At 39.5% G+C, this 27,982-nt stretch overlaps 1 protein-coding gene across 5 annotated transcripts; it reads left to right on the top strand.

The window, feature by feature from the left end:
* Positions 1–110: 110 nt before the first annotated feature.
* adgrg2a (adhesion G protein-coupled receptor G2a) lies at positions 111–18,903 on the top strand. Of its 5 annotated transcripts, none has more exons than XM_026364087.1 (36): positions 111–415; positions 2,757–2,836; positions 2,926–3,251; positions 3,390–3,648; positions 5,071–5,127; positions 5,372–5,452; positions 6,334–6,579; positions 6,693–6,734; positions 6,817–6,890; positions 7,582–7,647; positions 7,735–7,772; positions 7,867–8,000; positions 8,744–8,855; positions 8,940–8,998; positions 9,086–9,133; positions 9,347–9,414; positions 9,496–9,539; positions 9,811–9,853; positions 9,950–9,984; positions 10,179–10,306; positions 10,399–10,516; positions 10,654–13,004; positions 13,373–13,461; positions 13,705–13,841; positions 13,927–14,083; positions 14,230–14,385; positions 14,552–14,674; positions 14,855–14,900; positions 14,989–15,092; positions 15,262–15,386; positions 15,539–15,807; positions 15,889–15,988; positions 16,473–16,759; positions 16,864–16,965; positions 17,588–17,707; positions 17,803–18,903. In XM_026364087.1, exons 1-36 carry the CDS (start codon positions 396–398, stop codon positions 17,904–17,906), a joined length of 6,348 nt encoding a protein of 2,115 aa, XP_026219872.1. In that variant the 5' UTR covers positions 111–395; the 3' UTR covers positions 17,907–18,903. The 5 variants fall into 5 exon arrangements, with proteins under 5 accessions (XP_026219872.1, XP_026219873.1, XP_026219871.1 ...); XM_026364088.1 differs by having other exon boundaries at positions 5,369–5,452; positions 6,379–6,579; XM_026364086.1 differs by having other exon boundaries at positions 5,369–5,452; positions 6,337–6,579.
* The last annotated feature ends 9,079 nt before the right edge of the window (positions 18,904–27,982 follow it).

Genomic DNA, 27,982 nt, shown 5'->3' with positions numbered 1-27,982 from the left:
TACCATCTGCGTCTGCCTCTTCCCTCCTCCCTCTCCTCTGTGGGGGTGTGTCATTGTTTGCTTTGCTGTCTCCTGCAGGCAGACCTCTCATTTCACATATTGTGATTTCCTGGACGCACCTCAACACGCTACAGATGCTCTTGTGTAAGAGAGAGAGGTGGATACGGGAGCAATAATAAAGAGCAACTGAGGACAGAGACAAGGAGAGTCAAGCAAACGCTGAAATAAATTTGAAACGGCGTGGATACTGGATTTACTGGATGTTTAAAACAAGGATGAAACAAAAAAACACAGGAATGATGGAGAGACATGTGAACTGCGTGACTAATGCGAAGAGTTCCAGTCCTCCATAGAACTTTTATATATATATTTACATTCTCATACACAGACTCTGGATGCTTTTGAAAAGCAGGAGGTAAGTACTTTGTTTTAATATCATTTCGATCAGTGAACTACATTTTCTCATCCTGCTTATTTCATTTGTGAGGTGTACTTTATGAAAGGGTGTGGATGAAACTAACAAAGAACATTAATCCTTCCCACCAAAGCAAACAGTGGCTCTGACAATGGACGATCAGAAAAGAAAAAGACTCACAAACAATTCCAGAAATGTCTGTGCCCTGTTTTGAGGTCAAACACTGTGAAAGACTGTGGGAACAAACACGTTTAGAAATTACAGCGGGGCTTGTGTGTAACAGGTTCTTTCTATTTCTGAGTGCAGAAATGATGATAATAATCTGATCCTTAAAATATAAATTCTGTATAGGATTTATACACTTGCCAAAAATAAAACAAGCACAACACAATTCATCTCGCTTGCTCTGTAATTTGCCCGGACAGAAGACTTTATGCTTTATAACACAACAAACAATAGGTCTCTTCTTAAAGCTTTAATCTTCAGCTCCGATCTGATCTCACTATATAATCAATTTAGGATCAAAACAATTAAGTGTTCGGAGAGATCAGATAAATGTGGAAACACAGTTATCTGTGGAGAGGTGTCGATATGAATCAACACTATGTGACATAGATAAACTTACTAGAAGTAATGACTCCATTGTTGTTGTCTGTGTATATAAATGAACCCATTTAACATTTGTGCTACATAGTACATAGTGTAACTGGCAAACCCTGTATGTCAAGATTTTTTAAATCGGCTCCTGAGATAATGCAGACACGCTGCCATATTACACGCAATAACATACAACGTACAGTCCATGCTGACTGAATTCATATTCATATAAGGAGAATACGCAGGAACAACGTGTTCCATATAAATCACCACTGGGCTGCTGCTCAGTTTCTGTTTTTCCTGAAAGGCCAATAGAGGACAAGCTGACACATCACTGTATGGCTGCCCACTTTATCGCCCATTAGAAAACATTACACAGTAAAACAAAGTGGAGTATGTAAAGTACAGATTTGTTAATTACACTAAATCTAGTGTTTTTCATGTAGTTATTTGCGAATTATGTGACACAAATTTGTTGCAGGGAAACACAGTGTGTTTTATATGGCAGCACTGTATTTTAAGCCTCCCTACCTAAATGACAATGTAGCAAAACATCTAATAATTTTTTCCTTTAACCAGCTAAAAATCGTGTTGAATTTTATGGGCGACGGTGGCATTACAAGTTTTTAACTAGACTGATGTGTAACACCTAGTTACACTATATAAACACAACTAACAAAAGAGAAAAGCAGTCAAGTTGCAACAGCAGCAAATGAGTCATTCACAAAACAGATTGCAACATGATCTTAAGTCCACGAAACCAAACTTAATGTGATTTAATTCTTTCCCTCCAGGAAATTATTCCTGGTAACGGGAGAAGAAAACACTGTCTACACCTTATCGCCCATCTTTGTTTGCTCACTAGAAACAGACAAAAGATGTGTTCTGTGATATGATTGGAAGATGAGCTCTAAGTATCACATCTTTTTTCGCACAAGAAACCTTCAGTGTTTTTTTTTTTTTTTCATTTAGAGCAAACAGGCTTTCATAGTTGGATTCAGGTCAGTGATCGGGACTGACATGGACTCGCAAGTCAAACAATTAAATGCTTTTAAAATTGGAAAGCTGTTACTGTACTGCTGCTGCAGTGAAGGCTGCATGTACAGGTTAGGATGTATTATGCATATGTTTTTTTTTTTTTTTATTATTTTATAGAGCCTAAATTGCATCAAGAAAGAAGAAAGAAAGAAAATCTACTGATGCCTTGAATTCTTAGCTTTTTGAGCTACTGTGTGAAAAAAGCACTGGACTACTTTACTCTATCTAAACTTTACGGGAGTAAGCTGAGATGTATCATCCACACAGAGGCACACGCAACAGTAACATGTAACTTATAAAGGTGTCACTTTTGCAAGGTGTAACCCAATCTCCTTGGGGCCACCCTTCCCTTCAGTCAGTCCCTCGGCGTGGACAAAGCTACAGATAATATTAAATCGTTTTAGTTTACAAGCTGTGAAGAAGGAGTTCGGTGTAATCCCACAGGTAAACAACAACAGTCGACGTGAAAGCACAGACTGCACAGAGGAGAAAGGTGATCACACAAATATAGGAAGAGGAAGTTGACTTGAAAACACATGTAGCTGTCCTCACCAAAATAGCGTGAAATGAAATATGTATAGTTAGTAGACTGAGAGATGGAAAAGTAGTGGACACAACAATATGGAGGCCAGTGAAGTAAATAAAGAGTGAAAGGAGAGGGGGACAATTGAAATCCAAATGAATTGATGTCAGCTCGTGTTTTCAGGAGGATGTATGGATTCAAGGGACTGTGGAGATGGACACATCATTTCCCTCTTATTATCTGGCTTTCACTACTACCGACAGGTGAGTTTGTGTTTCTTTTATTCAAAACACCCACACCACAGCAGTTCTCCTCCACAATTAAAATGTTGACTCTGCATTTCCCTCTCCAGCACTTGGCTATTTTCTGGGGGACACCAAGGCAGTATTAAATGGGTGTGAGGACCACTGGACCCTGCAGGACAGGGCCACCGTGCCACAACTCTATCAGATGACTGTGTGTTTCCACATTCGTGTGGTGGTTCCCGGAGCCTGGGTCGCCTTCTCTTACAGCTCGGTCTATGCCCCCAGGCCAGACCTGGGTCTGGAGGGAGATGACGGCGCACTGTATGGCTGGCTGCTAAGGGTCCGACACAGATTTCCTGTACGGTTGTCCCCAGCACAGTGGCACAGGGTGTGTCTCAGGAGGGACGTGCACGGTAATTCCTTCAGCTTGGAGGTAATTCTACCAGGAAACAGAAGTAGTTTATTATTAATATTAGTTTAGTCACGTGTATTGAGAGTTTCAAAGGGCCCTAGTAGTACTACTGGCCTAATGACTGTGATTATACCACATAAGCAAAACAACTTGTTTTAGGTTGATGGGAAAATGGTGGCTGAGAGGACAGCCATCGCTCCGGCCATCCCACCCGCCGGCTCCCTGTGGCTGGGCTGTCGTCCTAGAGACCAGACCCCGGGGGCCAATGTGGGAGCAGTGGAACTTTACTTATTCCGCATGTGGGCAGACCTGGGTGAGCACGGGCGCTGTGAGGACGGCACAGTGATTGGCTGGAACGCTGAGTACTGGGGAGTGACCAGTCCCAAAGCCAGACAGAGAGACCCCAACCTTATGTGTGGTGAGACAAATATGCACGCGCGGATCGCACCTGCAGATATATTCAGTTTAATCGTGTGCATGAATGACGCTGTAAACTAACAACAACACATTCATTCACACTGAAACATAACATTTCAATAAAAATCTGGAGCTTGCATCTTCTTCTCTATTGCATGAGAGGTCTCTAAACTCTTTTCACATGTTTAAATCGAATTTTAATTCAACCAGGAGGTTAGGTCTGTCCCAATGTCCACACTTCCAATGTTGAGCTCCGAAGTGTGCATTCACGTGCTGCCAGTGCAAACCCACACACTTAACCCACACAAAAGAACACAGATGACATTATTTTATTTATTAGTGTGCGAACTCAGATAAGAGAAATGAATAAATCATTTTACAAATTGTTTTTTAAATTCTATCAATAAATAGACTAAATATTGCTGGATTAAATAGCTTGATTTAATTTCTGTGGTAATCCTGTTTCTGTTAATCCCATTTCATGTCACTGTAACTGTAGCGCTGTCTTACTGAAAATTAAACATCAGAGCTCCCCATCATTCATTTGTGAGAGTTTCAGGAGCAGGTGATAAATTAATGTTACTGTATGGCTGCTATAAATAGCTACAGCCGTGCGTAATAGTTGTGCGTAATGGCACCAGTGCTGAAAGCGTTGGGGAACGTCCTTAGGTTAGATGTATTTTTTGTCCTTTTCGTTGTCATTCATGCCCCCTTTTTGTTAAAATGTAAAAGTAGGGTTTAAAAAACAAATCTTTGCTTATTAGATTCAAGGTAAAAAAAAAAGAAAAGTACATGCCTCTGCCCCCTGCTCTAATAACTGTTAGAAAAAGGAGAAATACAGCAGTAGCAGGGTTGGGAAGAGTATAGTGTACATAACCTCTTATTTTGTGTCCACCCAGTTACCATGTAAATTGCAGTAATGAGCTTTTATATCGCCTTTTAAAATAAACACTGGGATGAGCAAGAACCAGCCCCAAGAAGTAATGAGTGATGTGCCACTATAATCAGTTAGAAATGTGGACTGAGCAAGTTTTTCTTGCTTCGAAATGAAATGTTGTCCTAGAACAAAAATAGCTTAATTTGACCTTTGGCTGTGGTGAAACGATATTCCACGCAGACGCTTTATCTGATTAAGTTCCTTTGAAAGATTCGAGATTGATGTTGGTACAGAATGTGTCTTTTTTCTGGAGGAAAACAGCAGCGGCTGAATGTCTCAGTATAACACCCATCACACTGTGTCCTATAGAGAAGGGAAAACACTGGTTATTGGTCATTTTACACATATTTCCTCCTGTATAACCTCCAACTTATTAACGCAGTGTCTGTTGTGTCTGCATCTCTAACACTGGCTCACACACTGTGGTCGTGCCTGCACGTGGAGCATGTTGGATGTTGAATGTTTGCATGTTTTTGTGTCCCGTAGACCACAGACGCTTGAGACGTGAGGCTCGCGTTTACGGAAGCATTACTGAGTCTTCAGGTGACCTACTTACAAACATTGTGTAGTGTATTTGTCTTTATGCGTGTGTATTTTGTATATGCCTGTGATTTAGAGAGAATTAGCTTTTGCTGAAAGACTGCAAATTGTGATTGTCCTAGTTTAACTGTACTGTACATTTTAAGCAGTCAGATTCACTAACAATAAACAATAACATCTCTCGTTATTTGAACCACAGAGCTTCCCTGTAACCATCACTCGACTTCCTTCTTTCTTTTATCAGTAGGGCTTTCAGCTCCAACTGCCTCAAGTCCTGTCACGTCAACACCTGACACTCAAATGAACAACCAGACATCCACGCTCACAGGTCAGTGATGTTGTCGTAATAACGCCCCATTAATGCCATGAGTGCGGAAACTGTCACGCTATAAAGAATGTACCACAGTTAGCGGTTGTAATATATATATATATATATGTGGTTTATGTTTGGGTTTGTGTTGACTGAAACTCGCTGCCGTCTTTACCACACAGACTCGTTCACCCTACGTCATGATATTTCAAAATAGATTTTCCCTTTGGTTCATTTCTACAGATGTTTGCATGTGTTACTCATTTATCTTTTATATATATAGCTATCAGTATCTGTTTTGCAAACTCCTGTGACCACTGATAAAGTTCATATCCTCACCTGTGAACGAGTGCAGTTTTCTGCTGAGACACTATCAGATGCTGGCCAATGAGAATAAGTGTCTCCAAACTATGATGGTTAAACTATCATTATAATGATTATATCAATAAACCATCATTTATGGTGGTTATGGCAACATTAGGATGTTGTTAGCCATTAAAAGCAACTGATTCAAATTGTCTGTACATTGTCTGTGTGTTTTTGGGGTGCACAGGAGGCAAGAAAAACTCTTGCAGTGAGATATTCAGTCAGGTTGTAAACAATCAGTTGATGCAGATTATTTACAACACCATATTTATAAATCTTTATTTATGCTGTGCCAGATGTTACAAATTTAAACACAATGAACTTTTGACTTGTGTCTTGGAAACCATTTAACATGAATACAATTTCATAAATGACCACTGTATGTATTGTATTTAGTTTCCTCTGCTAACACTGCTCGCTCACATCACCAGCCAGTCAAAGCACCGATAAACCTCCATCCAACCTTCATTTTTCACAGTCCAAGAATGTGACCCCAATTAATTAAAAACCAACTTCCACTGCACTTTCACCAGCAGATGACGGGACACCCACTAACTCCACAGACCTGCTTTCCACAGCTGTTCCTGCTACTACAGGGACGACTCACAGCCAACCAGTCCTAGTTTCACCGGTAACCAGTGACCACACAGTTGCAGCAGACGCCATGTCGCCACCTGTAACGTCACCCCTGTCCTCTGACAGCAGCCCAGCCCATCAGATCCCAAGCGCACAGGTTTTTTCAAGTACGGCTCCACTTGCCAACCAAACCACACCTTCAGGTTGGTCTGACACATATATCATTAGTACATATTTTCATAGGTACTTAATTAGTATAACAAAAAAGAAACGGCCTAAATATTTTCAGTTTTATTTATGGACTTTGTTCTTCTAGGTTCTGCAAACTGTGACATAAGCCAACTCTGTTCCAATGACAGTAAGGAAACCTAACCTTTTGTCCCATCAGAGTTTTTTATTTTTGCACATTTGAGGGGCTAATGATTCATTCCTTTATGCAGCTGCGTACTTTTGGATGTCCATTAGCGTGAAAGACAATGGGGGCAATAAGACCGAACAAGATGTGAAAGATCTGGTGAGAATGAAAACATTCCTTTATCCTCCTTTACATTGTGGCATGCATTTCACAACTTTAAATGTCACCCTGTCACAAACAAGTTTTGCCAGCACAGGATTAGTTTGTAGGAGCAGCAGCAAATTCCTTCTAAAATTGCAGCACATTCCAAACCTATGATGCGCTGATATTATTTCAGCATGAGCTGTCAACAGGTCTTTGATGTATCAAGGTAAAACAGAGAATCCAAAGTACTTTGTGATCAGTGTTAGGCAATAAATACACTCCCTGGCCGCTTTAGTAGGTACACCCATACAATCTAATGCTGTCTAATACAGCAGCTGTGCTGGAGATGCTCAATTAGATTGCATGAGAGTGTACAGATGGACCTAATAAAGTAGCCAGTGAGTGTATGTGTTGAGTTTTTCACCATAATCTTTGGAATTTATGCATGAATTTCATGCTGCAGTGACGTCATGTTTATTTATTCTACTCAATTCAAATGGCACCCCGAGTTTAGTACTTGCTAAGGACTTTGTGTTGCAACGCCAGACTGATATATAATCCTTAAATAAAGCCCTGCAAATTAAAGCTAGAAGGCCGCACGCGATTGGCAGCCGTTGCTTCATTTCAAGTCTTAAGTGCTCTCCTTTCATCACCTCCCACACAGTATGAACATTTGTCTGCTTCTCTTTTTCAATCTTTCACTCAGGTGTCACATGCATTCGACTGTAGTGGAAGCTCTACAGGTGTCTGTCAGGGTGGAAACCAACTTCAGGTCAGTATGTCCAAGAAACAGGCCTTTTATTTTCTATTTCTACTGTAAGGCTGCGATAGGGACACCTCTCTCTCTCTCTCTTTGCAGGTAGTGGAGGTTTCCTGTGGTGTGAAAAGCAACATAAGGTAACAATGCGTCAGCAGGTATTCTATGTAGCTGCTACATATACTGTACGTCAGACTGCAGCTCCTCACAGAGGTCTGAATATTTTGTTTCCAGTAATACAACCTGCAGTGTGCTGTTGCTGCTCAGTCATGCTGTTCTACCTTGTGAACTGCAAGCTGCTGGAGTCTCTGCACTGCAGCAATCACAACAAATACAAGCAACAATCATAGGAGCAGTGGAGAGAGTTGGTAAGCACTTACCAACCAGTCAGTGTGTATTTACCTGTCTATCTACCTAGCTGTCAGCACGCAAACACAAAAACACACCATGCACTGTGTACATGTCTGCAGGATGAATTAGTCAGTTTTGAACTTTACATAAGCACGTAAAAACAAATTCATTGCAAAGCTTGCATTTGAAATTGATGGTGTAAACAAATCTTACAGTGCGACTTTAAGTGAGTTTCATTATGTTAGTCTGCATGTCAAAAGGTGACACCATGTTTTAAATAGACGCAGTTTTCTATCATGTTCCCATAAAAAACTTTTGCATACCTGTGAAATGCACCCATATTTAGATTAAACAACAACAACGCACACACTGTAAACAAATACAGTCATAACTGTTATACATGCAAAACATTTACATGGAATACACAGATTTGCATGCTGTATCAGGCACCTTTAAGTCAATGCACAGTGTATTTGTTTGTGTAACCTTATCCTAAGTATACATGTTGTCACAAAGGTGTGTCCGGATGTAATAAAACCGGCCCTCATAAAATACAAATACCATTGTAAAGTGTTTCCTACTGTTGAACCTTTAAGCATATCTGGACTAAACCTCTACTTCAACCCAAACTTTAGTCCTAATATTAATTTAAAGGAATCCTGTCATTCAAGATTAAACCCTCAATTACATGAAATAGAGATCATTATGACATCATAACACATTATCATTTGCTAACTTGCGTTGATTCTGTGCACATCAGGTCGGACTGTGTGTGAGAATGTGGAGCCCTCCGGTGGCGGGTTTGTGAGGTGCACATCCACACAGCCCCTGAATGATATCTGTCAGTCCAACAAACAGTCTACTCTTACATGGTGAGCAAAACTTTTCATATCTGTGCACATTGTCTGCCTAAAAGTTTATCTTCACTCCGCATCTCATCATCATCTATCTGCTAGCACCCCCATAGACTCCAACCCCAACCCAGTTCCACAACCTCAGCCCAACACCTGCAGCGGTGAGTACCAAGAAGTCAAACAGTCATTATGCCGACCAGAAGTCAGTGTTGCTTCTGCTGCTATAACTCTGTTTCTTTATGCCTCAGGAGAAACGCCTCTCTTTTGTGACTGCAGCGCTTTCTGTAATTCTGCAAGTAAGAATATCCAGTATATAAGAATATTTCAAGCCTGCCTGTCTACATGTGTTTACACTGTGTTGGCAAGCAAAAAGCATGTGCTTTTTTAAGTCTGGTCAAAAAGAAAAATAAGCGTAATCTATTCATCTGTTTTAACGGCAGAATTATGCCCTAAACCTCCTCTGAAAATACCTTTCCCCCCTTTTTCTTATTGCTTTGTTTCCTTTTCAGGTCAGTTTTTTGCCATGAGAATAGATATCATCAAGACCTCTGTTGACATTAGCTACTTACAACATTTGGTAGGTATATCAGAGTATGACTGAGATGCTCGTCCTGTTGCACACATGCTGTTGCTCTGACTATCTGATTTCATTTGACAGATGTCAAACCTTTGGCAAGTAGCCCAGTGCACCTCTGTGTCAGCGTAAGTCTGCAGGAATTGTAATCACTCATGATACATATATTTTGATTATTCTGAAAGTTAGTATGAGTTACGATTCAGTAATCGTACTGGATTATAAGAAGCCTGTGAACAGCATATGAGCTAAACTAACCAAACTGTTTGAGGCGTCGTGCTAAGTAGTAGGAAAGCTGGTTCTGGGCGTCTTCGATACTGTCTCAGTCAGAACTGTTGAGTAATATTTGGAAGGATTTCTGCTGTGCTCATTCACATGTTAGCAATCCTTTGTTTCCAGATCAACCTGTGAAGATTATGTTAAGATTTTAAATCTTTACCAGGTAAGGGTCACCACAGATAACATTTGGGTACTAACCTAAAACCTACTTTTGTGAATGTTATTAATTAACTTTCATAAATAATGTTTCACTATCCAGGCTGTTCACCTGGAATGTCAGGGGACAGGAGAGAGGTACACATGTTTTCTTGCCTATTATATGCACATACATGTAATAACTTCTCAGAATGATGGTCAGACTGGGTTGCAACTAGGAAAAGAGACATACAAAAACATAGTGGCAGAAATTTGGCACACTCTCGAAGACAAAGATAACACTTCAATTTAGGAAAATAGTTATTAAAATGAATTATACCATTTTGTACTAGGTTGTACAGCTGCATGGTGATAGTGGAGATGTCTGGACTTGTCAATGAATGCTCCCTGAGCTCACTTCTACAACAACTCATTAATGGCGACCCTGACATAACAACTGATATAGCACTTACACGCATAAGTAAGTTTGCACGTTACCATTAAAGACTAATATATTCATACATAAACCTTTTGTTGTGAAACCTCTGTTATTAATACAATCTGTGTCCTTAGTGGTGTGTGGTCCTCCTGGTTTATCTGTCAGTACTCTGTTGGCATCCAATCTGACCTGGGCATCCAGTGACCTGCTGAGCTCTGACATCTGCTCTCCGGACCCCACCATGTTTAAATGGTAAAATTATAAAATATCTTCGTGCTAAGATAGGTTGACCAACTGCACAATAGTGTTGTCAAACTCTCTGCAAAGGTAAATAAAGTTTTACGTAATAGGAATCCTGAATCCTTAGCTTTTTGTCTGTTCTTTCATAGTGAGCCAAACCAGATGCTCGCTGTTCTTCTGCCTAACAACTGCCCTCTGGTGCCTCCCACAACAAACCAAACCACGACGCAGCGGACCAAAACCAACTTTACTACACCTGCCGAGGCCACACCAACATCTGTGACCAACAACACTACACCAATTTACACAAGAGCTGAAAGTACTCCTGTAACTCCACAGACAAATGCATCACAAGGATCAGCTGAGCCTAACATGACGACTCCACTGACGACGTTCAACAGTACACAGTCCTCAACACCACAACCTCTCCTGCAAACCTCACAAAATACAACTGTGATTGTGTCTGACAGTACAATAGCACAGTACACTGAATCTGATAACACATCACTGCTGACACCCACAAAGACAGTACTTCAAGATGCAACCACAGCACAACAAAACACAACAACACATGACACAGCTTCTCCAAACTCCACGACAGTGTACAATGTAACTACAACTGATCCATTTACACCTTCTTCAAATGAATTCAAACTTTACAATGTAACTACAGCTACACTGACAAGTAAAACAACAGGTTACAATGTAAGTACAGTTGAATCGTTTACTCCATCTCAGAATGATACAACGGTGTACAGTGTAACTACCACTGGACCACTTATACCTTCGGCAAATGAGACAAAGTTTCACAATGTAACGACAGTTGCACCCTTCAGTAACACAACAGACTACAATGTAACATCCACTGAACCATTGACGCCTTATCCTAATGTAACTACAGTTAAACCCTTCAATAACACAACAGAGTACAATGTAAGTACAGCTGAACCATTGACGCCTTATCCTAATGTAACTACAGTTTACAATGTAACTACGGTTACGCCCTTTAATAACACAACAGAGTACAATGTAACTACGGTTACACCCTTTAATAACACAACAGAGTACAATGTAACTACGGTTACACCCTTCAGTAACACAACAGAGTACAATGTAAGTACAGCTGAACCATTTACGCCTTATACTAATATAACTACAGTTTACAATGTAACTACGGTTACACCTTTCAATAACACAACAGAGTACAATGTAACTACGGTTACACCCTTTAATAACACAACAGAGTACAATGTAACTACGGTTACACCCTTTAATAACACAACAGAGTACAATGTAACTTCAGTTACACCCTTCAGTAACACAACAGAGTACAATGTAACTACGGTTACACCCTTCAGTAACACAACAGAGTACAATGTAAGTACAGCTGAACCATTGACGCCTTATACTAATGTAACTACAGTTTACAATGTAACTACGGTTACGCCCTTTAATAACACAACAGAGTACAACGTAACTACAGTTACACCCTTCAGTAACACAACAGAGTACAATGTAACTACAGTTACACCCTTTAATAACACAACAGAGTACAATGTAACTACAGTTACACCCTTCAGTAACACAACAGAGTACAATGTAACTACAGTTACACCCTTTAATAACACAACAGAGTACAATGTAACTACAGTTACACCCTTCAGTAACACAACAGAGTACAATGTAACTACGGTTACACCCTTCAGTAACACAACAGAGTACAATGTAAGTACAGCTGAACCATTTACGGTTTATCCAAACACAACTACAGTTTACAATGTAACTACGGTTACGCCTTTCAATAACACAACAGAGTACAACGTAACATCAACTGAACCATTTACGCCTTATCCTAATTTAACTACAGTGTACAATGCAACTACAGCTCTCGGGAATTACACAACAGCGTACAATGCAACTACAACCACCAACAATAACACAACACAAGAGGATGTAACAGCTATTACTGAATCTCCAAACAACATAACTACTACACCCTTGGCAGAAACACAACAGAACACAACTGTGGCGTACGACAACACATCAGTATCTACCACTGCTTTACAAGCTAATGAAACTCTTACAACTGCATCAAACATGACTATGGACAATAGCACTTCTGATACTGACAATGCCACTAGGCCCACCACAGCGCCACTGAACAACCAGACTGTCAGTGTGACTTACAACTGTACCACAACTGCCAACACCACCGGTCCCACTAGTAATACCACCGTAACTGCAAACATTAGCCCCAGTGTAAACGCAACTGTAAGCAATTTAACGACAGATCTACCCCTAACAACGCAGCAACCAGGAGTCAATTTAACAACTACAGCAGCTAATGTGTCGCTTGAGCATATAACTACAACTTTACCCAGCTCAACAACATATGGTCCAGTTCCAACCCAGGTTAGCACCACTGCTGCTGAGGTGCCGTCAACTTCTACAACACCTCTCCAAGCCACCACCGGCACCAGCACATCTACAACAGTGACAAGTATGTGCTTAGAAACCAAGATTTCTACTGTTACTCTAATTTAAGTTGCACTGAAATGACTGGCATAGTAGTCTCTTTGATTATGTTGAGAGTTCTGGTGAAAGCAGTACACCATGTTTTGTATTGACCACCTACAGGTTGTCCTTTTAGTGGCTTTGTAGACAGGACAGTGTAACTATTCTGTTACTGTTGGAAAACATGTGGCATTGCTGCTTTTGAGTTTCTGTAGGTATGGATCAGCTCCTAGTGGAGAGGTGTGCTAGTAATAAATCTGTAACTTTGTTTATCATTTGTCTGTAAATGGTGTGATCATCATGTACAAGAGCATGACATTCATGACTTGTCAATATGCCGATTTCCTCATCAAGGTACCGGAACTACTATTGGAGCACAGGAGCAACTGGCAAATGAGCTGCTTACTAAGTCACAAAATGCATCTCGGCTCAACTCCACTGAGGTAAAATACTATTGAATAAAATTCAATCCATATCCATTTAATCCATAAACCATATCCATTTTTATAGAATGTGTTATACGAGAGTTAGTATATCACTTACAGCATTTTAACTTTTCAAACGTGTAAAGAAGAATGATTAAAAAGAAAGAATTTCCAGTTATGTAACTGGGAATTGTTGCTGCCCAGAACCCACTGTACCATTGGAGTTGCCACTTGTTCTGAATTTTAGATATTATTTTGAAGGTGACACAGTTGGTGGACCAGTTGGAGAAGCTTCTGGATGGCCCCAGTGTGTCTCAGACAATTGGACAAAAAACCATCAACATCATCAGCAACCTGATGAATGCATCCCCAGCGGCCCTGTTAGCGTCGTCCAACAGGTACAACTCATATGGCCCCACCAACACCGACATGCAGACACATCTGACACTTCTAAAACGTTTCTGTCGCCTTGCCTGTTGACAGGATCACTCACATGGTGGACAATTTGGGTGTTAAGGTGGATGTCAGTGGTGGCACAGGAGTCCTCTCTTCGAGCTCTCTGGTTCTGGCCGTGAGGACAGTGGATGGGTCCAATTTCCCAGAGATATCTGTCAAAATCTACAACACTGACAATGTCCAGGTAGCCCATATCACCTGGTTTGTCAAATTTCATGATAAGAACACAGAGTGACAAAATACTTGCCTTGTCTTACTTTGAAAAAATAAGGCGACAACTAGAAACAATCTTTCCCATTAACCATTGCTTCATTTTTTGGGTGGTTTTAGCTCAGTGCCCACAGCAGGTCCCGTTTCAAGCGGTCCGGATCAGCCATGGGATCTGTTTTCTTGCCATCCTCCCTAACTTCCGGTCTACATCCTGTACAACAACAGCAGGCCAACAGGGTCCAGTTCACGTTCTACTCCAAATCCTCTTTCTTTCAGGTACTTTCCCACTGTGACATCTGGATTTGTCATCTCTTACACATTTTATGACACCAGATTTAACTGGTGTGCATTAAATGAGTATAATTTGGAGCAATCATTGTACTGATATGAAATATAAACTATCACCTCTTCTAACTAAATGTTCTAATCTGCTTTTTTGCAGGATTCAACATTAAATAACAAAACCCTTGTGAGTCCAATCCTGAGCTCCAGCGTTTCCAATTTGTCAATAAGCAACTTAACGAATAATATTATCTTTACCATCCAAAACATCAACCCTGTAAATGTGAGTAGGCAAACACATAAAAAAATCAATCCAGCACACTACTGTATATGCTTTCCATCTACTCCAACCACCTCTTTACGACCTGCTTTATCTTAATATATTATTACTATTAAAGATTATTCAAACCCACTCTGTGGTGCTGCTTATATATTATTGCTAATTTGCTTATGGTTTTTATAGGACAACTTCACAGCCTCCTGTGCATTTTGGGACTTCACTCTGAATGGTGAGTACATGAATGCCAGATGATGTTAGTCAAAAGCTAAATTCTCACAGGTGTAAATGTGTCTGTTTGCAATGTTTATGTTGATCAGGGGGTGGAGGAGGCTGGAGCTCTTTTGGCTGCTTTGTTGTAAATGTGACAGCAGAAGAAACCACCTGCAGCTGCAACCATCTCACTTCATTTGCGATACTGCTGGTTCGTATTTTTGTGGCTGGATTTATTTATTGTATTCATATAATTCATATGGTGCTGACAATAATAATATCAATATAGCAATTTCATCATTTGTAGTTTAACAGTTTACAGTTTTACAACATGTGCTTATAATGTGTGTATTTGTGTGTGTACCCTGTTCAAAATACAGGATTTGTCCAGAGCAGGAATAATTGATCGTCAGCAGGGGCAGATTCTTACTTTCATTACCTACATCGGCTGTGGAATCTCTGCCATTTTTCTTGCTATCACCTTACTGACATACCTGTTATTTGAGTAAGACATTGTCTCTTTATAAAACCAGTGCATAATGTGTAAATACTGCACAACTTCAAAAATTACAAAACACATATTAAACACACATATTTAATTAGCCTATTTTTCTATTCCATGTAATATTTCAATTACATGGAATTCTATCTTTGCAGAAAACTGATGAGGGATATTCCAGCTAAGATCCTAGTCCAGCTCTGCATCTCCCTCCTCTTCCTCAACCTGGTTTTCTTACTGGACGGCTGGCTGGCACTCTATCCAGCAGTGGGGCTGTGTATCAGTACTGCATTCTTTCTGCACTACTTCCTGCTGACGACATTCACCTGGGCAGGACTGGAGGCCCTACACATGTACCTGAGTATCGTCCAGGTTTTCACTCCATACTTTAGCAGCTATATGCTCAAGTTCTCGCTTGTAGGCTGGGGTACGTACTTCTGCACAGAGCTCAAAAAGTATATTGTTCCATGGTTGTTTTGATGGTATATATTATATTTTGGTGTTGCAGGTATTCCTCTTCTGGTGGTGATCATCATCATATCGGTGGATAAGAACAACTATGGTCTTGTCACATATGGAAAATACACAGATGGTACTTCAGATGACTTGTAAGTTACACTTAATTATCTCTATTATCTTTATCTAACAGAAAACTGTTTTATTTTTCTTCAATTTAAATGTTGTCCCTATCAGGTTATAATATGAATGTGAATATGGAAAATTATGTTTTTCTTTGTACCATAACTGAATGTTTGCTAATGAGTTTGATTTTGAGATTTTGAGAGTTGAATAAATACATAATATCTGTTCAATTACTTATTTTGTAAACATGAAGTTTTTACCATCATCATTTTTATTCGTCTAAAGGTTATGTTTACATTGATCAAAATAATCTATTAGTATCTTCTACCAAATATGCTGAATATATTTCATGTCTTATCGTCTGCTTTAATGTGATCTGTCTGTGGTGCTGACACAAGTATTTATTTGTTGCTCAATCTTTCCCTCATAAATTATTCTGAATAGAAATTCTTCTTGTCAGGCATTTGGAGTTTCTGAACACTGTCTAATCTGTCCTGTGACCTCCTACAGCTGTTGGCTGCGTAATGACATTGCCTTCTATGTGGGCGTGGTGGCCTACTTCCTCCTCATCTTTGTTCTGTGCTTCGTGGTCTTCATCGTTGTGATGGTGCAGCTGTCTCGGATCAAGAAGCAGAACCCCCACAACCAGTCTCCAAACAGGGGAGTGATGACTGACCTTCGCAGCGTTGCTGGCCTTGTTGTCCTGCTCGGCCTCACCTGGGGGTTCGCTCTGTTTGCCTGGGGACCCCTCTACTTACCTTTTGTTTATCTTTTTACTATATTCAACTCGTTGCAAGGTATGACATACATATTGTGGCCTGTGCGATAAAACCTTTATGTTAATCCATTTGAATATGACCATAAAAAAAAAAAAAAAAAAAATTGAATTTGTCTTTTGTAGGCTTCTTCATTTTTGTTTTCCACTGCGCTGTGAAGGAAAATGTTCGCAGGCAGTGGAGAACCTATCTTTGTTGTGGGAAACTGCGATTGGCTGAAAACTCAGGTGGGCACAGGAAAACTGTTCCTGTATCTCTTATTATTTGATTAGGAAAAAATAACAACAAATACAAGCCTTTACTCTGTATAAGACAAGATCCAGCCTAAAGCAAAAGGAACCAGTGCATGTCAGTGATCTGGAAGCAATACTTCAGTTTGATAGGTATTGGGTTGGTTTGTTTATATAGTCAGCAGTTGGAACCACTGCTGAGACTGAGGCATTTAAGCAGTTTAGGTAATTTAAAACATTTAGCAACAGAATTTGGACTAATGTGAACACAGACAGGGTGGACATATTTTTGTATTCAGAGTTAGAACTTGACTGAAACTCATCATGCTTTTAAGTTTAGAGTAAACCAGCGACAGCTGTTTCTACATCCATGAGTTTACAGTATACTGTAAAGAAGTGCTAAAAGTTTATTCATCATTCTGCCGAAATGTAAAGAAATATATATTAAAAAAAGAGCTTAAAAGAGCATGACTGTCTTCTTAGAAAGACCAAGAAGTAAAAACAATAATATTGTGACTTAAGGTTATTATAATGTAAATATTAAATAAATTGTCTGCATTGAAATGTAATTTTAATTAAACAAACTAACATAAGCTTTGTTTTACATACTTTTCTACAGAATGGAGTCGGACAGCCACCCAGAACAACAGGAACACCTCAGTCACCACAGCAAACACCTCAGCTCCCCAGCTCACCTCTCGAAGCTCCTCAGTCATCAGCGATGCCACCAACAGCAGTAGTACGTTTCCTCTATGTGGCCTGCATGTTTATATAATTGATACACACATCAGTACAGTAATACTGTCAATGTTTGAATGTGTGTGTCCCCTGCAGGCTCTGTGTTTGCCGACAGCGGAATATCCGATGGCTCCAACAGTGATGTTGTCCTCAATGAGCTCCACAGACGAAATCTGTCACAGCGAGGCGAGTCTATTTGACAACTGTGTCAGGCGTTCATTTCTGATTAAAGTAATTATACAGTGAGTGGGGATCTCCTTTAGCTTGTGTAAATAAACTGCTACAGCAGTACGTGATCACAGGCTTCGAAGAAACATAGTTACTAAAGGTGTGATGAAGGAAAAAGAAGCAAAGACTGAAGAACCTGAAGTGAAAAGTGTTACTTGACACTGTTTCTACACTGAGAGCTTGATATGAACAGACTTGTTTAGCAGTGCTATTGCAATAGTTGCACTTCTGACTGAAAATGTTATTATTTCACTGTCATGGCAGTTTGTGCTGTAAAGCTTGTTTCACAACTGGTAGAACGATTTTAGTCTGATAGAAATGTTGTGACCTGTTAATGATAATGTTAGTTTTTTTTATGTTTTAATAAGAAGCCTAGAACAGATGCTGCCAACATTGTAGAGATTACTATTATTATATTGCTGTCTTTTTAGTTAGTTGGCCAAGTTTTTAATAGTTTTTTAAATTTTCTAACATAAATGGAAGTAAATATATATATATTTTTTTCAGTGTATGTTTACAGTGTTCCATGGACCATTTTCTCTATATTTTCAATAAAGGGTCCATTTATTGAGTGTGCAGCCCTCATGCAGGGGCGTGAGAAAACAGCACTTGTTAAGGATGCGCTCTACGTTTTCTGAAGATAATTAGCATTGAAGGAAATTGTGCTAGTGCGAAAACTGTGTCTTATATAATATATATAAAACTATGCAATTCATAGAAAATTAGTTTATGATATTTATCTTTATAAGACTAGTTGATGGAGAGTAGTTCTCTTTTTTTAATGTGAGATGCAGTTTAATTTTAGTAAGGTACAATATTTGTATTAAGCTCACTGCTCTTACATATATTCTCATTTTTAAGTACGTCATGGAGTCTGTGTGAGATTATATTTCTTGTCCTAATAGCAGGACAGGTACTGCTCAATACACTTGCACAAGAGCATGCCAAGAAAGAGAAGACAATAAAACTGCCAGCTACTACCTGTCCAGTTTGTTTTGTTTTTTTTTTTTTTGAGTCAGACAGAGTTTCACATTTACATGATGTTGTTTTACATCTTTAATCAAACACGTTCAATGAAAAAAAGAATCAATTTAAACGCCAGCAGACTCCCATCTCGTCGTCGGTGTTAGATAACCTTCAGCAGAGCGTCTCACACCCGACCAGCACCAGTTCAATCACAGCCTGTGAAGGTCGGCCTCAGAGGTTGGCAGCACTTAGCTATTAAAAGTTTTACCTGAGTTCAAATCTCTGAACAGTGTGACCTCTAATGCGAGTCAAATGAGAGAGCACGCTGTGTGAATTACGTGGAAGCAGAGACACAGGTGTTACTCTGATGAGCATGAGTCACACACAGCCGTGTTGCTACTGAATCTAGGGCCAGGAATCATCATTTAGAAATGTCTATACTGTGAATGTATAGACAACCTACCCGTGTTTCACCTTAATGTTACTGCTAGTAGAAGTAGAGCTGATGTTGAGTTTGATATTAATGGAAGTCTAATAATACATCAGCATGCATTCATTTATGGCATTTAATTTTAATAGTCTGAAAGTTATTAAAGTAAAACTGAGAAGTAAAATATCAACTATGATGTAAATGTAGAAGAGTCGTTGTAAAAAGTAACAGAAAATAGAACCGCTTAAGTAAAGTACCACTGATTTACTTGAGTAAAAGAAAGTCACTTTGTACCACAGCTTTATTGCAATTTAAGTTGTAATAAGATCATAAATAAGCTATTGTATACCAGTATATATTTACACTTATACATCACTAGGCCTGTGGTTTTCTTGTACACTACTGTGATTCATATGCCGTTATTCAGTCTTTCTCTAGTAACAATATACACATGAATTGATTATTGATCAATGAAAATTAGAGTAAAAAACACATTTCGCAAGGGCAACCATCTTCCACCAGATGTCAGTGTAAGCCTGCACTGTTGTAATACTACTGGCTTGTACTTAGATAAAGCCTGAGCACTTTCATTAGCATCAATCTTGTTGCCATTCACGCCCTAACAGTCCCACCTTGGTTTTCAAAGGGGGAAATCACAGTAGTATTTTAGCCAGTGAAGAAGAAGAAGACTTTTTAAACAAAGAATGATCTTTTTATTTTCTTTTAAATGCCTGGTTACTGCCACTTAACGTGGAAAAAAGGCATTAATGTCAAAACATAAAATGTAGCTGAGAAGAGAAGTAAAGTATCCAGGAGAATGAAATTGCACAAAATCCTGTAGATTGTTCACATATAACTCCTTTTTTTGTTGTTGTCTCTGTTGTGATCTGATGATCAAAGCAGACACTACTACAAACAGCATGTGTGCTGAAAAAAAGTGCTGTAATTCTATTTGAAGGTGAACTTTTTTAGTGCAGCTGTGCAAAAATAGGCCTGCATGCTTTTACAACCTCACTAATGACGGAAAGGGGGAAAAATACATAGATGAATCGAAATCTATTAACATTTCTTTTTCTAAATGAATGTTTTACAACCCCTCTCAGGGCCTGGGAACAACACACATAAAGAAAATCCTCTCCTAAAGGTCATTAAGAAAAGACTGCCCCCTCCTTCTCTGTGCTCTATCTTCTATTATCACAGGCCATCAATATTTAATCCAGGTCAAATAAAAGGTCTGTCTCACCCTCGGGGGGGTTAGTTCTGCAGCTCGACACCTGAGCAGCATTTTCATGCAAGTCACGCCATCGGTCTTTCATTCGGTTTGAAGAAAAATTGTATAAAAGCCAACAAGAGTTCATAGATGTGAAAAAAACTGATACGATTTTCCCCCATGTACTTGATTTATTTATGTAGTTTTAAAGTTTAAGAGCACAGACAGATCTGCTTGTAGTTACAGCTGAAGTTTATCGATCATCTGCACCTCAGAAGCTGTTTGTTGTCGAGTGCTTGCTTCTTCAATCACTACCTCCAGTCTGATTTCCCCGCTGGTCTGAAGATTCAGTCCTCGCAGAACTTCACATTACGACCTCGTCCACCTGCACTACTTATGGATGTCTGTACTTTTGAGGTAAATACAAGGGAAAAACAAGCCACAGACACTCTTGCATGTTCTGAAACTAAAGATTTGCAGTGGGGGAGAGTTTGTAGCTTCACATGTTGGAAAGTGTGCTATCAGTTCTGTTTTCAACGCTGCGTCCATAACATTTTAAGCTCACATTACTAATTCTGAAATATTGCTGTCTGGGATCCTCAGATTGCAATATATCTCAACTTACATCTCTCGACTCACTTGACACACATCTGAATCTGGAGACGTTAGATTTATTAATTTTCACGTATTAAATATTATTGGTTTTCTGCCTCTCCGGCAGCCAGACTAAAAATGCATTTAAAGATTTTCAAAGATAAACAAATGTAGAAAATGATTAAACTAACATACTTATATAGAAAGAAATGGCTTAACTGCGATATGCATACAGAAAAGAAACAAAACAACATAAAGATTCCACATAAGTATTATGTACAACTTTCCAGACATAGTTTTGCAGGCAGTGAAAATGTTAAGTGGCCCAATGGTATTATCCAATAAAGGTCAAAAGTGCTGCCAGTAACAGAATGTTTTTATGTGTACTTCCAGAATATGGCTTATTATCATAGATGTGTAGGCAGTACAATATCTATATAACAAAGAAATTGCATCTGAGTTAGTGGCTGAGGAACAATGTGTATAAAATTATGTGGCAATGGAGGGTAGTAAAACACAGAATCTGAGCTCAGGCAAGCTCTCATCCGAGTGTGTGAGGTATGTGTGGGTGACACAAACAGAGCTCTCCGTTCCTCATCTTTGCATGATTTTTTTTGCACTTTACAAAGTTCGACAAACCCACCGATTCTGTATTTGTGCACTTTCAATCATATAGTTTATTATAAACTCTTTAATCTTCACTCGGGACTGCATGAACAGCAGCATTTTATTTGGAACCAGGCACAATGGCTAATAACGTGCACTCGCTGGCATCAGCAGAAATAAACATCTCCTCTGGGAACCATCAGATCGGTGATGCAAAACTCTCAATCATTTGATTGAGGGGAGCCACTGAATCAGCAGGATCTTTACTGTCGCTCTTTATTGGCAAATCAAGAATTTAAAGTCAAGCTTTTGAACAATGTGCTCACTTTTAAGAGTCTTTTCTCAGGGAGGCAAAATGCATGTTGACATAAATTTAAAGTGTGGCCACAAGGCAAAAGCCCTCAATGAATGTTGATGATGCACTTTTTTGTTTTTCTGTATTGTTTTTGGTAAAGATAGCACCTGTTAAGGGTTTGTCTGTATCTTCCACTATGAAAAATGGGAACTGCTGAAAATATGATTCATTTAGATAATGACCAAAGTTAGCCTTTACCTATTATAAGACTAAAACAAAAGCTATACCAGGTTAAAACCAGCTATACCAGACTAAAACAAAAGCTATACCAGGTTAGTATAAAGATGCAGAGGTAATGTACGTTGAGTAAACACAAAATGACGACATCAACAGTCAACTCAACTATTTGCACAGGGAAACCCTGAAACACAATTTGTAACACCAGTGTGGACAGATGGGAAGTCAAGGAAGGCAAGACACTTAGACACAGCTGAGCATAAGCACAAGTCGACGCTCTTGTTATACTTTTTTGGTTGCAGCATGAGTAAGAGCGTACTCACAAAGCATGTTCCCTCAGCTTTTCTGGACGTTCACATCCCAGACAGGAGCAAAAGCGATTACAAAGACATGGCGAAGAGTGGGAGTGAAAGACAGTTAGTACATTACAAGACAAGAAAAGTGTTATAAAGAAAATAAAATATGAAATCTGTACTGTTAAAAACCTCGTGTGTCCAGAGTAATGAGGGCAGATAGGGGCAGTGTGTGTGAAGCAAATAATCTATCGAAGTTCAAAACAAAGTCTTCAGCAGGAAGACTAAAGAGAATATTTAACCAGATCAGCACTGTCATATTAGTAGTTGTGCTTGTGTGCCGTACTGTACGTCATGTTGCACCAGCTTAGAAAAGGAATTGAGAGCTACAGTGTTTGCACAAGACAAGCTGTTCCATTTGTTATCACACGCGCACCAGCACATCATGTTTAGTCAAAAGGTAAAAGATCAAACCATGTTTTCTTCAATAAATATGACAGTAAACCTTCCAGTTACTCGAGCCAAGCCAGTACTGTGAGAGTACTGTGGGTTGGAACTCTCTCCCCAGTGAGAACACATTTATAGTCAGAGGACGCCATTCAAATCAAGCAAAATCCACTCAGCAGGGGATATGAAACATGAAGTCAAAAGCATGAATTCAGCACTAGAGTAAGTACGGAAAAGAAAACTTGGGCAAGTAGGCATATTTTTTTGGACTGAACTACCTCTTCCAGAGATGCCTCTGTTATTTCTAATGTGGACTTTTTAATGAGCTGGGATTGATCACGGACTGTGGTCACAAGCTGTTTGTGTGAGCAAAACCACTTAGAGTGACGCAAATGGTCAAGTCATTAATTAACAGCGAAAACAAACCGCTACCACTTAAACCCCCCTGTCGATAGAACTCAGTCCATCTTAATTCTCAGGTAGCGAGGCTGTGACTTTGGTGCGGCTTCGCAAAGTTTAGGTCGACAAATGACAATCTGCTCAACGCAAATTCCGCACGGGAATTAAGCCTAATGCATCCACATGTTGAACAGATGATGAGGGATCACATCCTCTCAGACAATTCTCTAACACACAGTCAGTAATTTGTACAACACACAACCAGCATGAAGGGGTTAAAATAAAAAATAACTAAGTAGATCTGCTTAAGTGCTGCACAAAGCACAACTTTGTGCTTTGCACTACCTACTAGGACCTAAAGTACTGCACTACATTTCGGGGAGGAGGGAAATATTGTACTTTACCTCTACTACCATAGTTACAAACTTTATTTCTTTTGCATACAAAACATATAGTGTAGATGTACAAGAATAGCAGAGCTGAAACAAGCCGTGACTTGATTGAAAGGTGCCACTTTGGGTCTTTGGCTAATCATGATGGGCATTCTCCAAAACAACAACATAATTGATGACTTAATTAAGGATTAAATCAGAAGATTAGTCCTTAATGAAAAGTATCATTAGTTGCAACCTTATAAAAATAGTTTCACCCCCACAAATTAAAAGAGTTAAATAAAGTTTACATGTTAATTTATAAAATAACACATTTTAAGAGCGCACACTCCAAAAACCAGGTGAATTTTGAATGTTCTATTTCACCAGACTGCAGAATACAACATGCTTGAAATATCAAGCTTCAGAAATCCGAACCGTTTCCAGATCTCTGGCGTTGTGCGACCTCTATTTGTCACTGTTTTATTTTTATTTGCTTGCCAAGCTCTGCAAAGAGCTCAGTTACAAGACATGAAACAATCACAAAAGGCTCAAAATGACTCCGGCTGATGCGATCACGTCGTTTGCAGTTTGGGTGCCCTACATCGCAGTTTATATTTCAGAAATGGTTTATTTTAGAAACAATTTTATATAATTAAATATGGTATTTACAAAGACCTTTTCCAGGAGTATAATCAAAGTGGATGTGTCATGTGTAAATGATAAAACCAAGAACTCTCTAAACTCAATATTTCACTTTGACATTTCAGAGAAGTTAAAACAATTTCTCTTTAATGGACAAATTTTGAAAAGTGCCTGGGTTCGTGACAAGCAGGGAATTTCAAATGGAGCTGGAGACGAGAGAAATTACATTCTTCTTAGTGCCGGCTGTCAGCTGTCCCCGAGTGGATGTGCCGTATACTGTTGGCAGGGTGATAAAGAGGCATTTGAAATGCAGATATTAAAACAACATCAGTTGCGTCTGAAAATACAATCTGACTGCATCTTCATGCATTGATCAGTGTTACAGATCAGCGGGACGGTCGCAGCCACTGTCACTGCCATTTAAACACAGTGGGGATATGCTTTGCCAGCGCGCTACAGTCTGAATGCTGCTTTATAAACAGAACCAGTGGGATTCTGTGAAAACAAAATTAATTATTATCTGGCTGAGAGGCTGCTGAAAAAAAACCTGATTCAACTTTATCCATTCAAATGTCCAGTAGCAGGGACCTTCCTCAAATTCTGCCAACAGTATTTGTGGTATTGAGTTGTTTTTTAATAAATATTAATGAAACATAAAATGCAGCCTCAGTGGAGGAAAATGATTTGTAATATCTCAAACATCATGCTTAAATGCACAAAGTTGTCCATATGTCATATGTTAGAGCTGAATTAATATATTAATCTTTGCCGTCATTTTTCATGCGACATGTCCCTTTACTTTCTCCACCACTGACAGATATTCATAGATATGATGGGGAATCTGTCTCCCTCTCTCTGCCACTGCACAATCTCAGCCCTGCTGTGACGGCTTATGAATATTTGACCTGTTCCTTCAGACATCCAATGTGCTTGCTTATGAAAACGGGGTTATATCAGGAAAAACACAGAGACAGTGTTGACACTGGGACTCCAAAAAACTGCTTTGTGTGAAAGAAGACACCTGAAATGCCTTCACGCTGACAGTCTGGCCCCATGAGAAAATGTCTCAGGGCGATTCCAAAGAGTGAAAAAAACACATAATGTGGTTGAGTTTCACACCAGCATTAAAACCGGGTGTGCAGGTTTACTTCCACATTTAATTTAGATAAACTTACTGTAGCATACCTTTGAGCCCATAAAAAATGGATCTACAGTATCTCTCAAAAGGTATCTACACGGGTGGCCCGGTGTCATGGAAGACGCACAATGAAGAGCTGCAGGCAGCTTTGCAGCTCTAAACTAACCTCGAGTCCACGTCCAATTCTGATACAACAAAGCTTCAAAAATAAATAAATAAAAAGCGCCCTAAATCTCTCGTATAGGAAACAGTCATGTTATCTGGCCCTTGAAAGCCTTACCTTCAGGCAAGGCTTTTAGAAATGGACTCTGTCCCCTCCTTGCTTGTGGGCTATAAATAGCCTATAAATTTGACATGCTTACCATGTCAGTTAGCAGCGGACAGCTTACTTTTTAATGCACCGAGAAGAGCGACAGCCGGGAGAGGATGAGTTAATGTGGAGGTCTTCCCTGAAACAGCTGCTCTTGACTTATGCTGAAGCTGCATCTACTTGTAAAAGCTTCGCTCACTCTGACACTGGTTTGAAAAGAAAGGAGAAAAAGTCCGGCCTCATCGTCCTTCACTTCTGAACTCACTGTACCTCTGGAAAGACACTAAAATATTCTCACGGTTTTCATTTACAAAGAATCCAAAAATCCTTGCACTCATTATTCTCCAAAGAAGACAGCATAATGTTTCAGACATAACTCCTGTCTCCAGATGATGCAAGTGTTTCATTTTTTTTCCTCCACTGCCTCTTGTGCCATATTGTGATCTAGCTGGTTGCCCCTGACAACCACGAGTGCCGTCATGAAAATTTCTCGGAGACACATTGATTTATTCTGTTCAATCAGCTATATTTGTGCCAAAAATGACGGGGAGCTATGTCTTTATGGGATTTGTAACATTTCTAATTAACAAGAGAATCAATACATTAACAGTCAGGTTCCTAATTATAATTAATGGCATTTTCACAACACAGAAAAGGGCATTATTGCAGGCAAGTGTTAGCCCCCATAAAATCCATACCTGACTGTCTGTGAGACACTTTTAATCAGTGTTGAATATATAATTAGCTGGTGCTCTGTTGATAGAGACCAATTTCTCCACTGCCTCAAGCTGATTAAAACATTTCATTAAAGCTTGTGGTACATTACTATAGTTTCCCACGTATGAACCCGAAAATGTCATTATATGGTGGCAATGTGCAGTCATGATCTTTTGTCCCCTGGAGCAGCTCCTCCAACATCAAATTAAATGTAAATGTAAATGTATTTGTCACATACACACAATCATACAGAGCACGTCATGTAGTGAAATGCTTTTTACAGCCTCCCGTGCAGAAAGACACTAAATAGAGCACATTACCTTTGTGACACTGTAATGCTAAGCTAAAAGGCAGCAGTGAAAGAGACTGTACTCACAAGAAAAACGTTCAGTCACCATTTTAGCAAAAAAAAAAAAAAAACAATAAATAAATAAAAATTACAGAAAAAAGAGACTAGAACTGTTTTCAGCCCTTTAAATGACAAAGTCCTCTCACTGCCATAGTCATTGTGAGTCCTGCCTGCCAGGTGAAAACAGCGTGGCTTAATTATAGAGTTAAAAAGGCCACAGAGGGAGCAGGTCGAGGTGGATGATTGCTGTCTGTTTCTGAAATATCTGCCTGTTGTGACGTACTAGTGGGCGTGAAACCAACGACACACTGAGGGTCTCTATTTAAAAGGACGAGTTTTACTTTAACAGACGTGAGAGTCGTATCAATCTGCTCGTTCAACTCTCAACGCAAACAAGTTAGTGTTATTCCACAAAAAAAAAAAAACAAAAACACACACACCTTTATGATTATCTGATGAAATGCAGTGCACATGCAGCGTGTGCCCTTTGTGCTGTATTTACAGAGGAGCCTAGTGCCCCGGAGGTAGGGTGGGTCTCTGAGTCCTCCCACTCAAAGCCTTTAGGGGGTCTCATTAAAGCTACTGTAAGACTTGTACTCACCTGCTGTGTTAGGAGGGGGAATGTCTTTTTCAAGCCGGGGCTGGGAAAAGCAGAGTGAAAGAGAAAACTTGCTATAGTGAAACTCTCCATTATGTTCCGTGTCAGCAGATCGCCACCTTACTTCAGTTTACCCTCATATTTTATCACGCAAGCTTTTACTTTCGGGCTGCCATGCTTTCTATGCATCGAGTTACGTTTTTGTTCCCAGGGCAACAAATACTTCAGATATAAGATAAAAGACGCACGTGCTTTGCGATAAGGAACCCATCAGTTACGCAACACGAAACTTCTGATGGATGCAGCAGCGCTGTAGAGATGCTCTGCTTGTGTGTGATGTATTCCCAGGACAGCAAATTAGGTCAAGGAAGTGTTCATTAAGAGAAAGTAATTATCTCATCACTGGTTGATTATACACATCATATTGTTATTTTGCTGTCATT

This window comes from Anabas testudineus, chromosome 2 (genome assembly GCF_900324465.2).
Source record: "Anabas testudineus chromosome 2, fAnaTes1.2, whole genome shotgun sequence".
NCBI classification, from domain to species: domain Eukaryota; kingdom Metazoa; phylum Chordata; class Actinopteri; order Anabantiformes; family Anabantidae; genus Anabas; species Anabas testudineus.
This window is presented reverse-complemented; position numbering and strand designations above follow the sequence as displayed.

Excerpts from the sequence above, each read along its gene's own strand:
- adgrg2a (XM_026364085.1), top strand. The coding sequence starts at position 396 with ATGCTTTTGAAAAGCAGGAG. Across the intron at positions 9,415-9,495 it reads TTAGCTACTTACAACATTTG|ATGTCAAACCTTTGGCAAGT; the intron begins GTAGGTATATCA and ends TTCATTTGACAG. Across the intron at positions 16,760-16,863 it reads TATATTCAACTCGTTGCAAG|GCTTCTTCATTTTTGTTTTC; the intron begins GTATGACATACA and ends TGTCTTTTGTAG.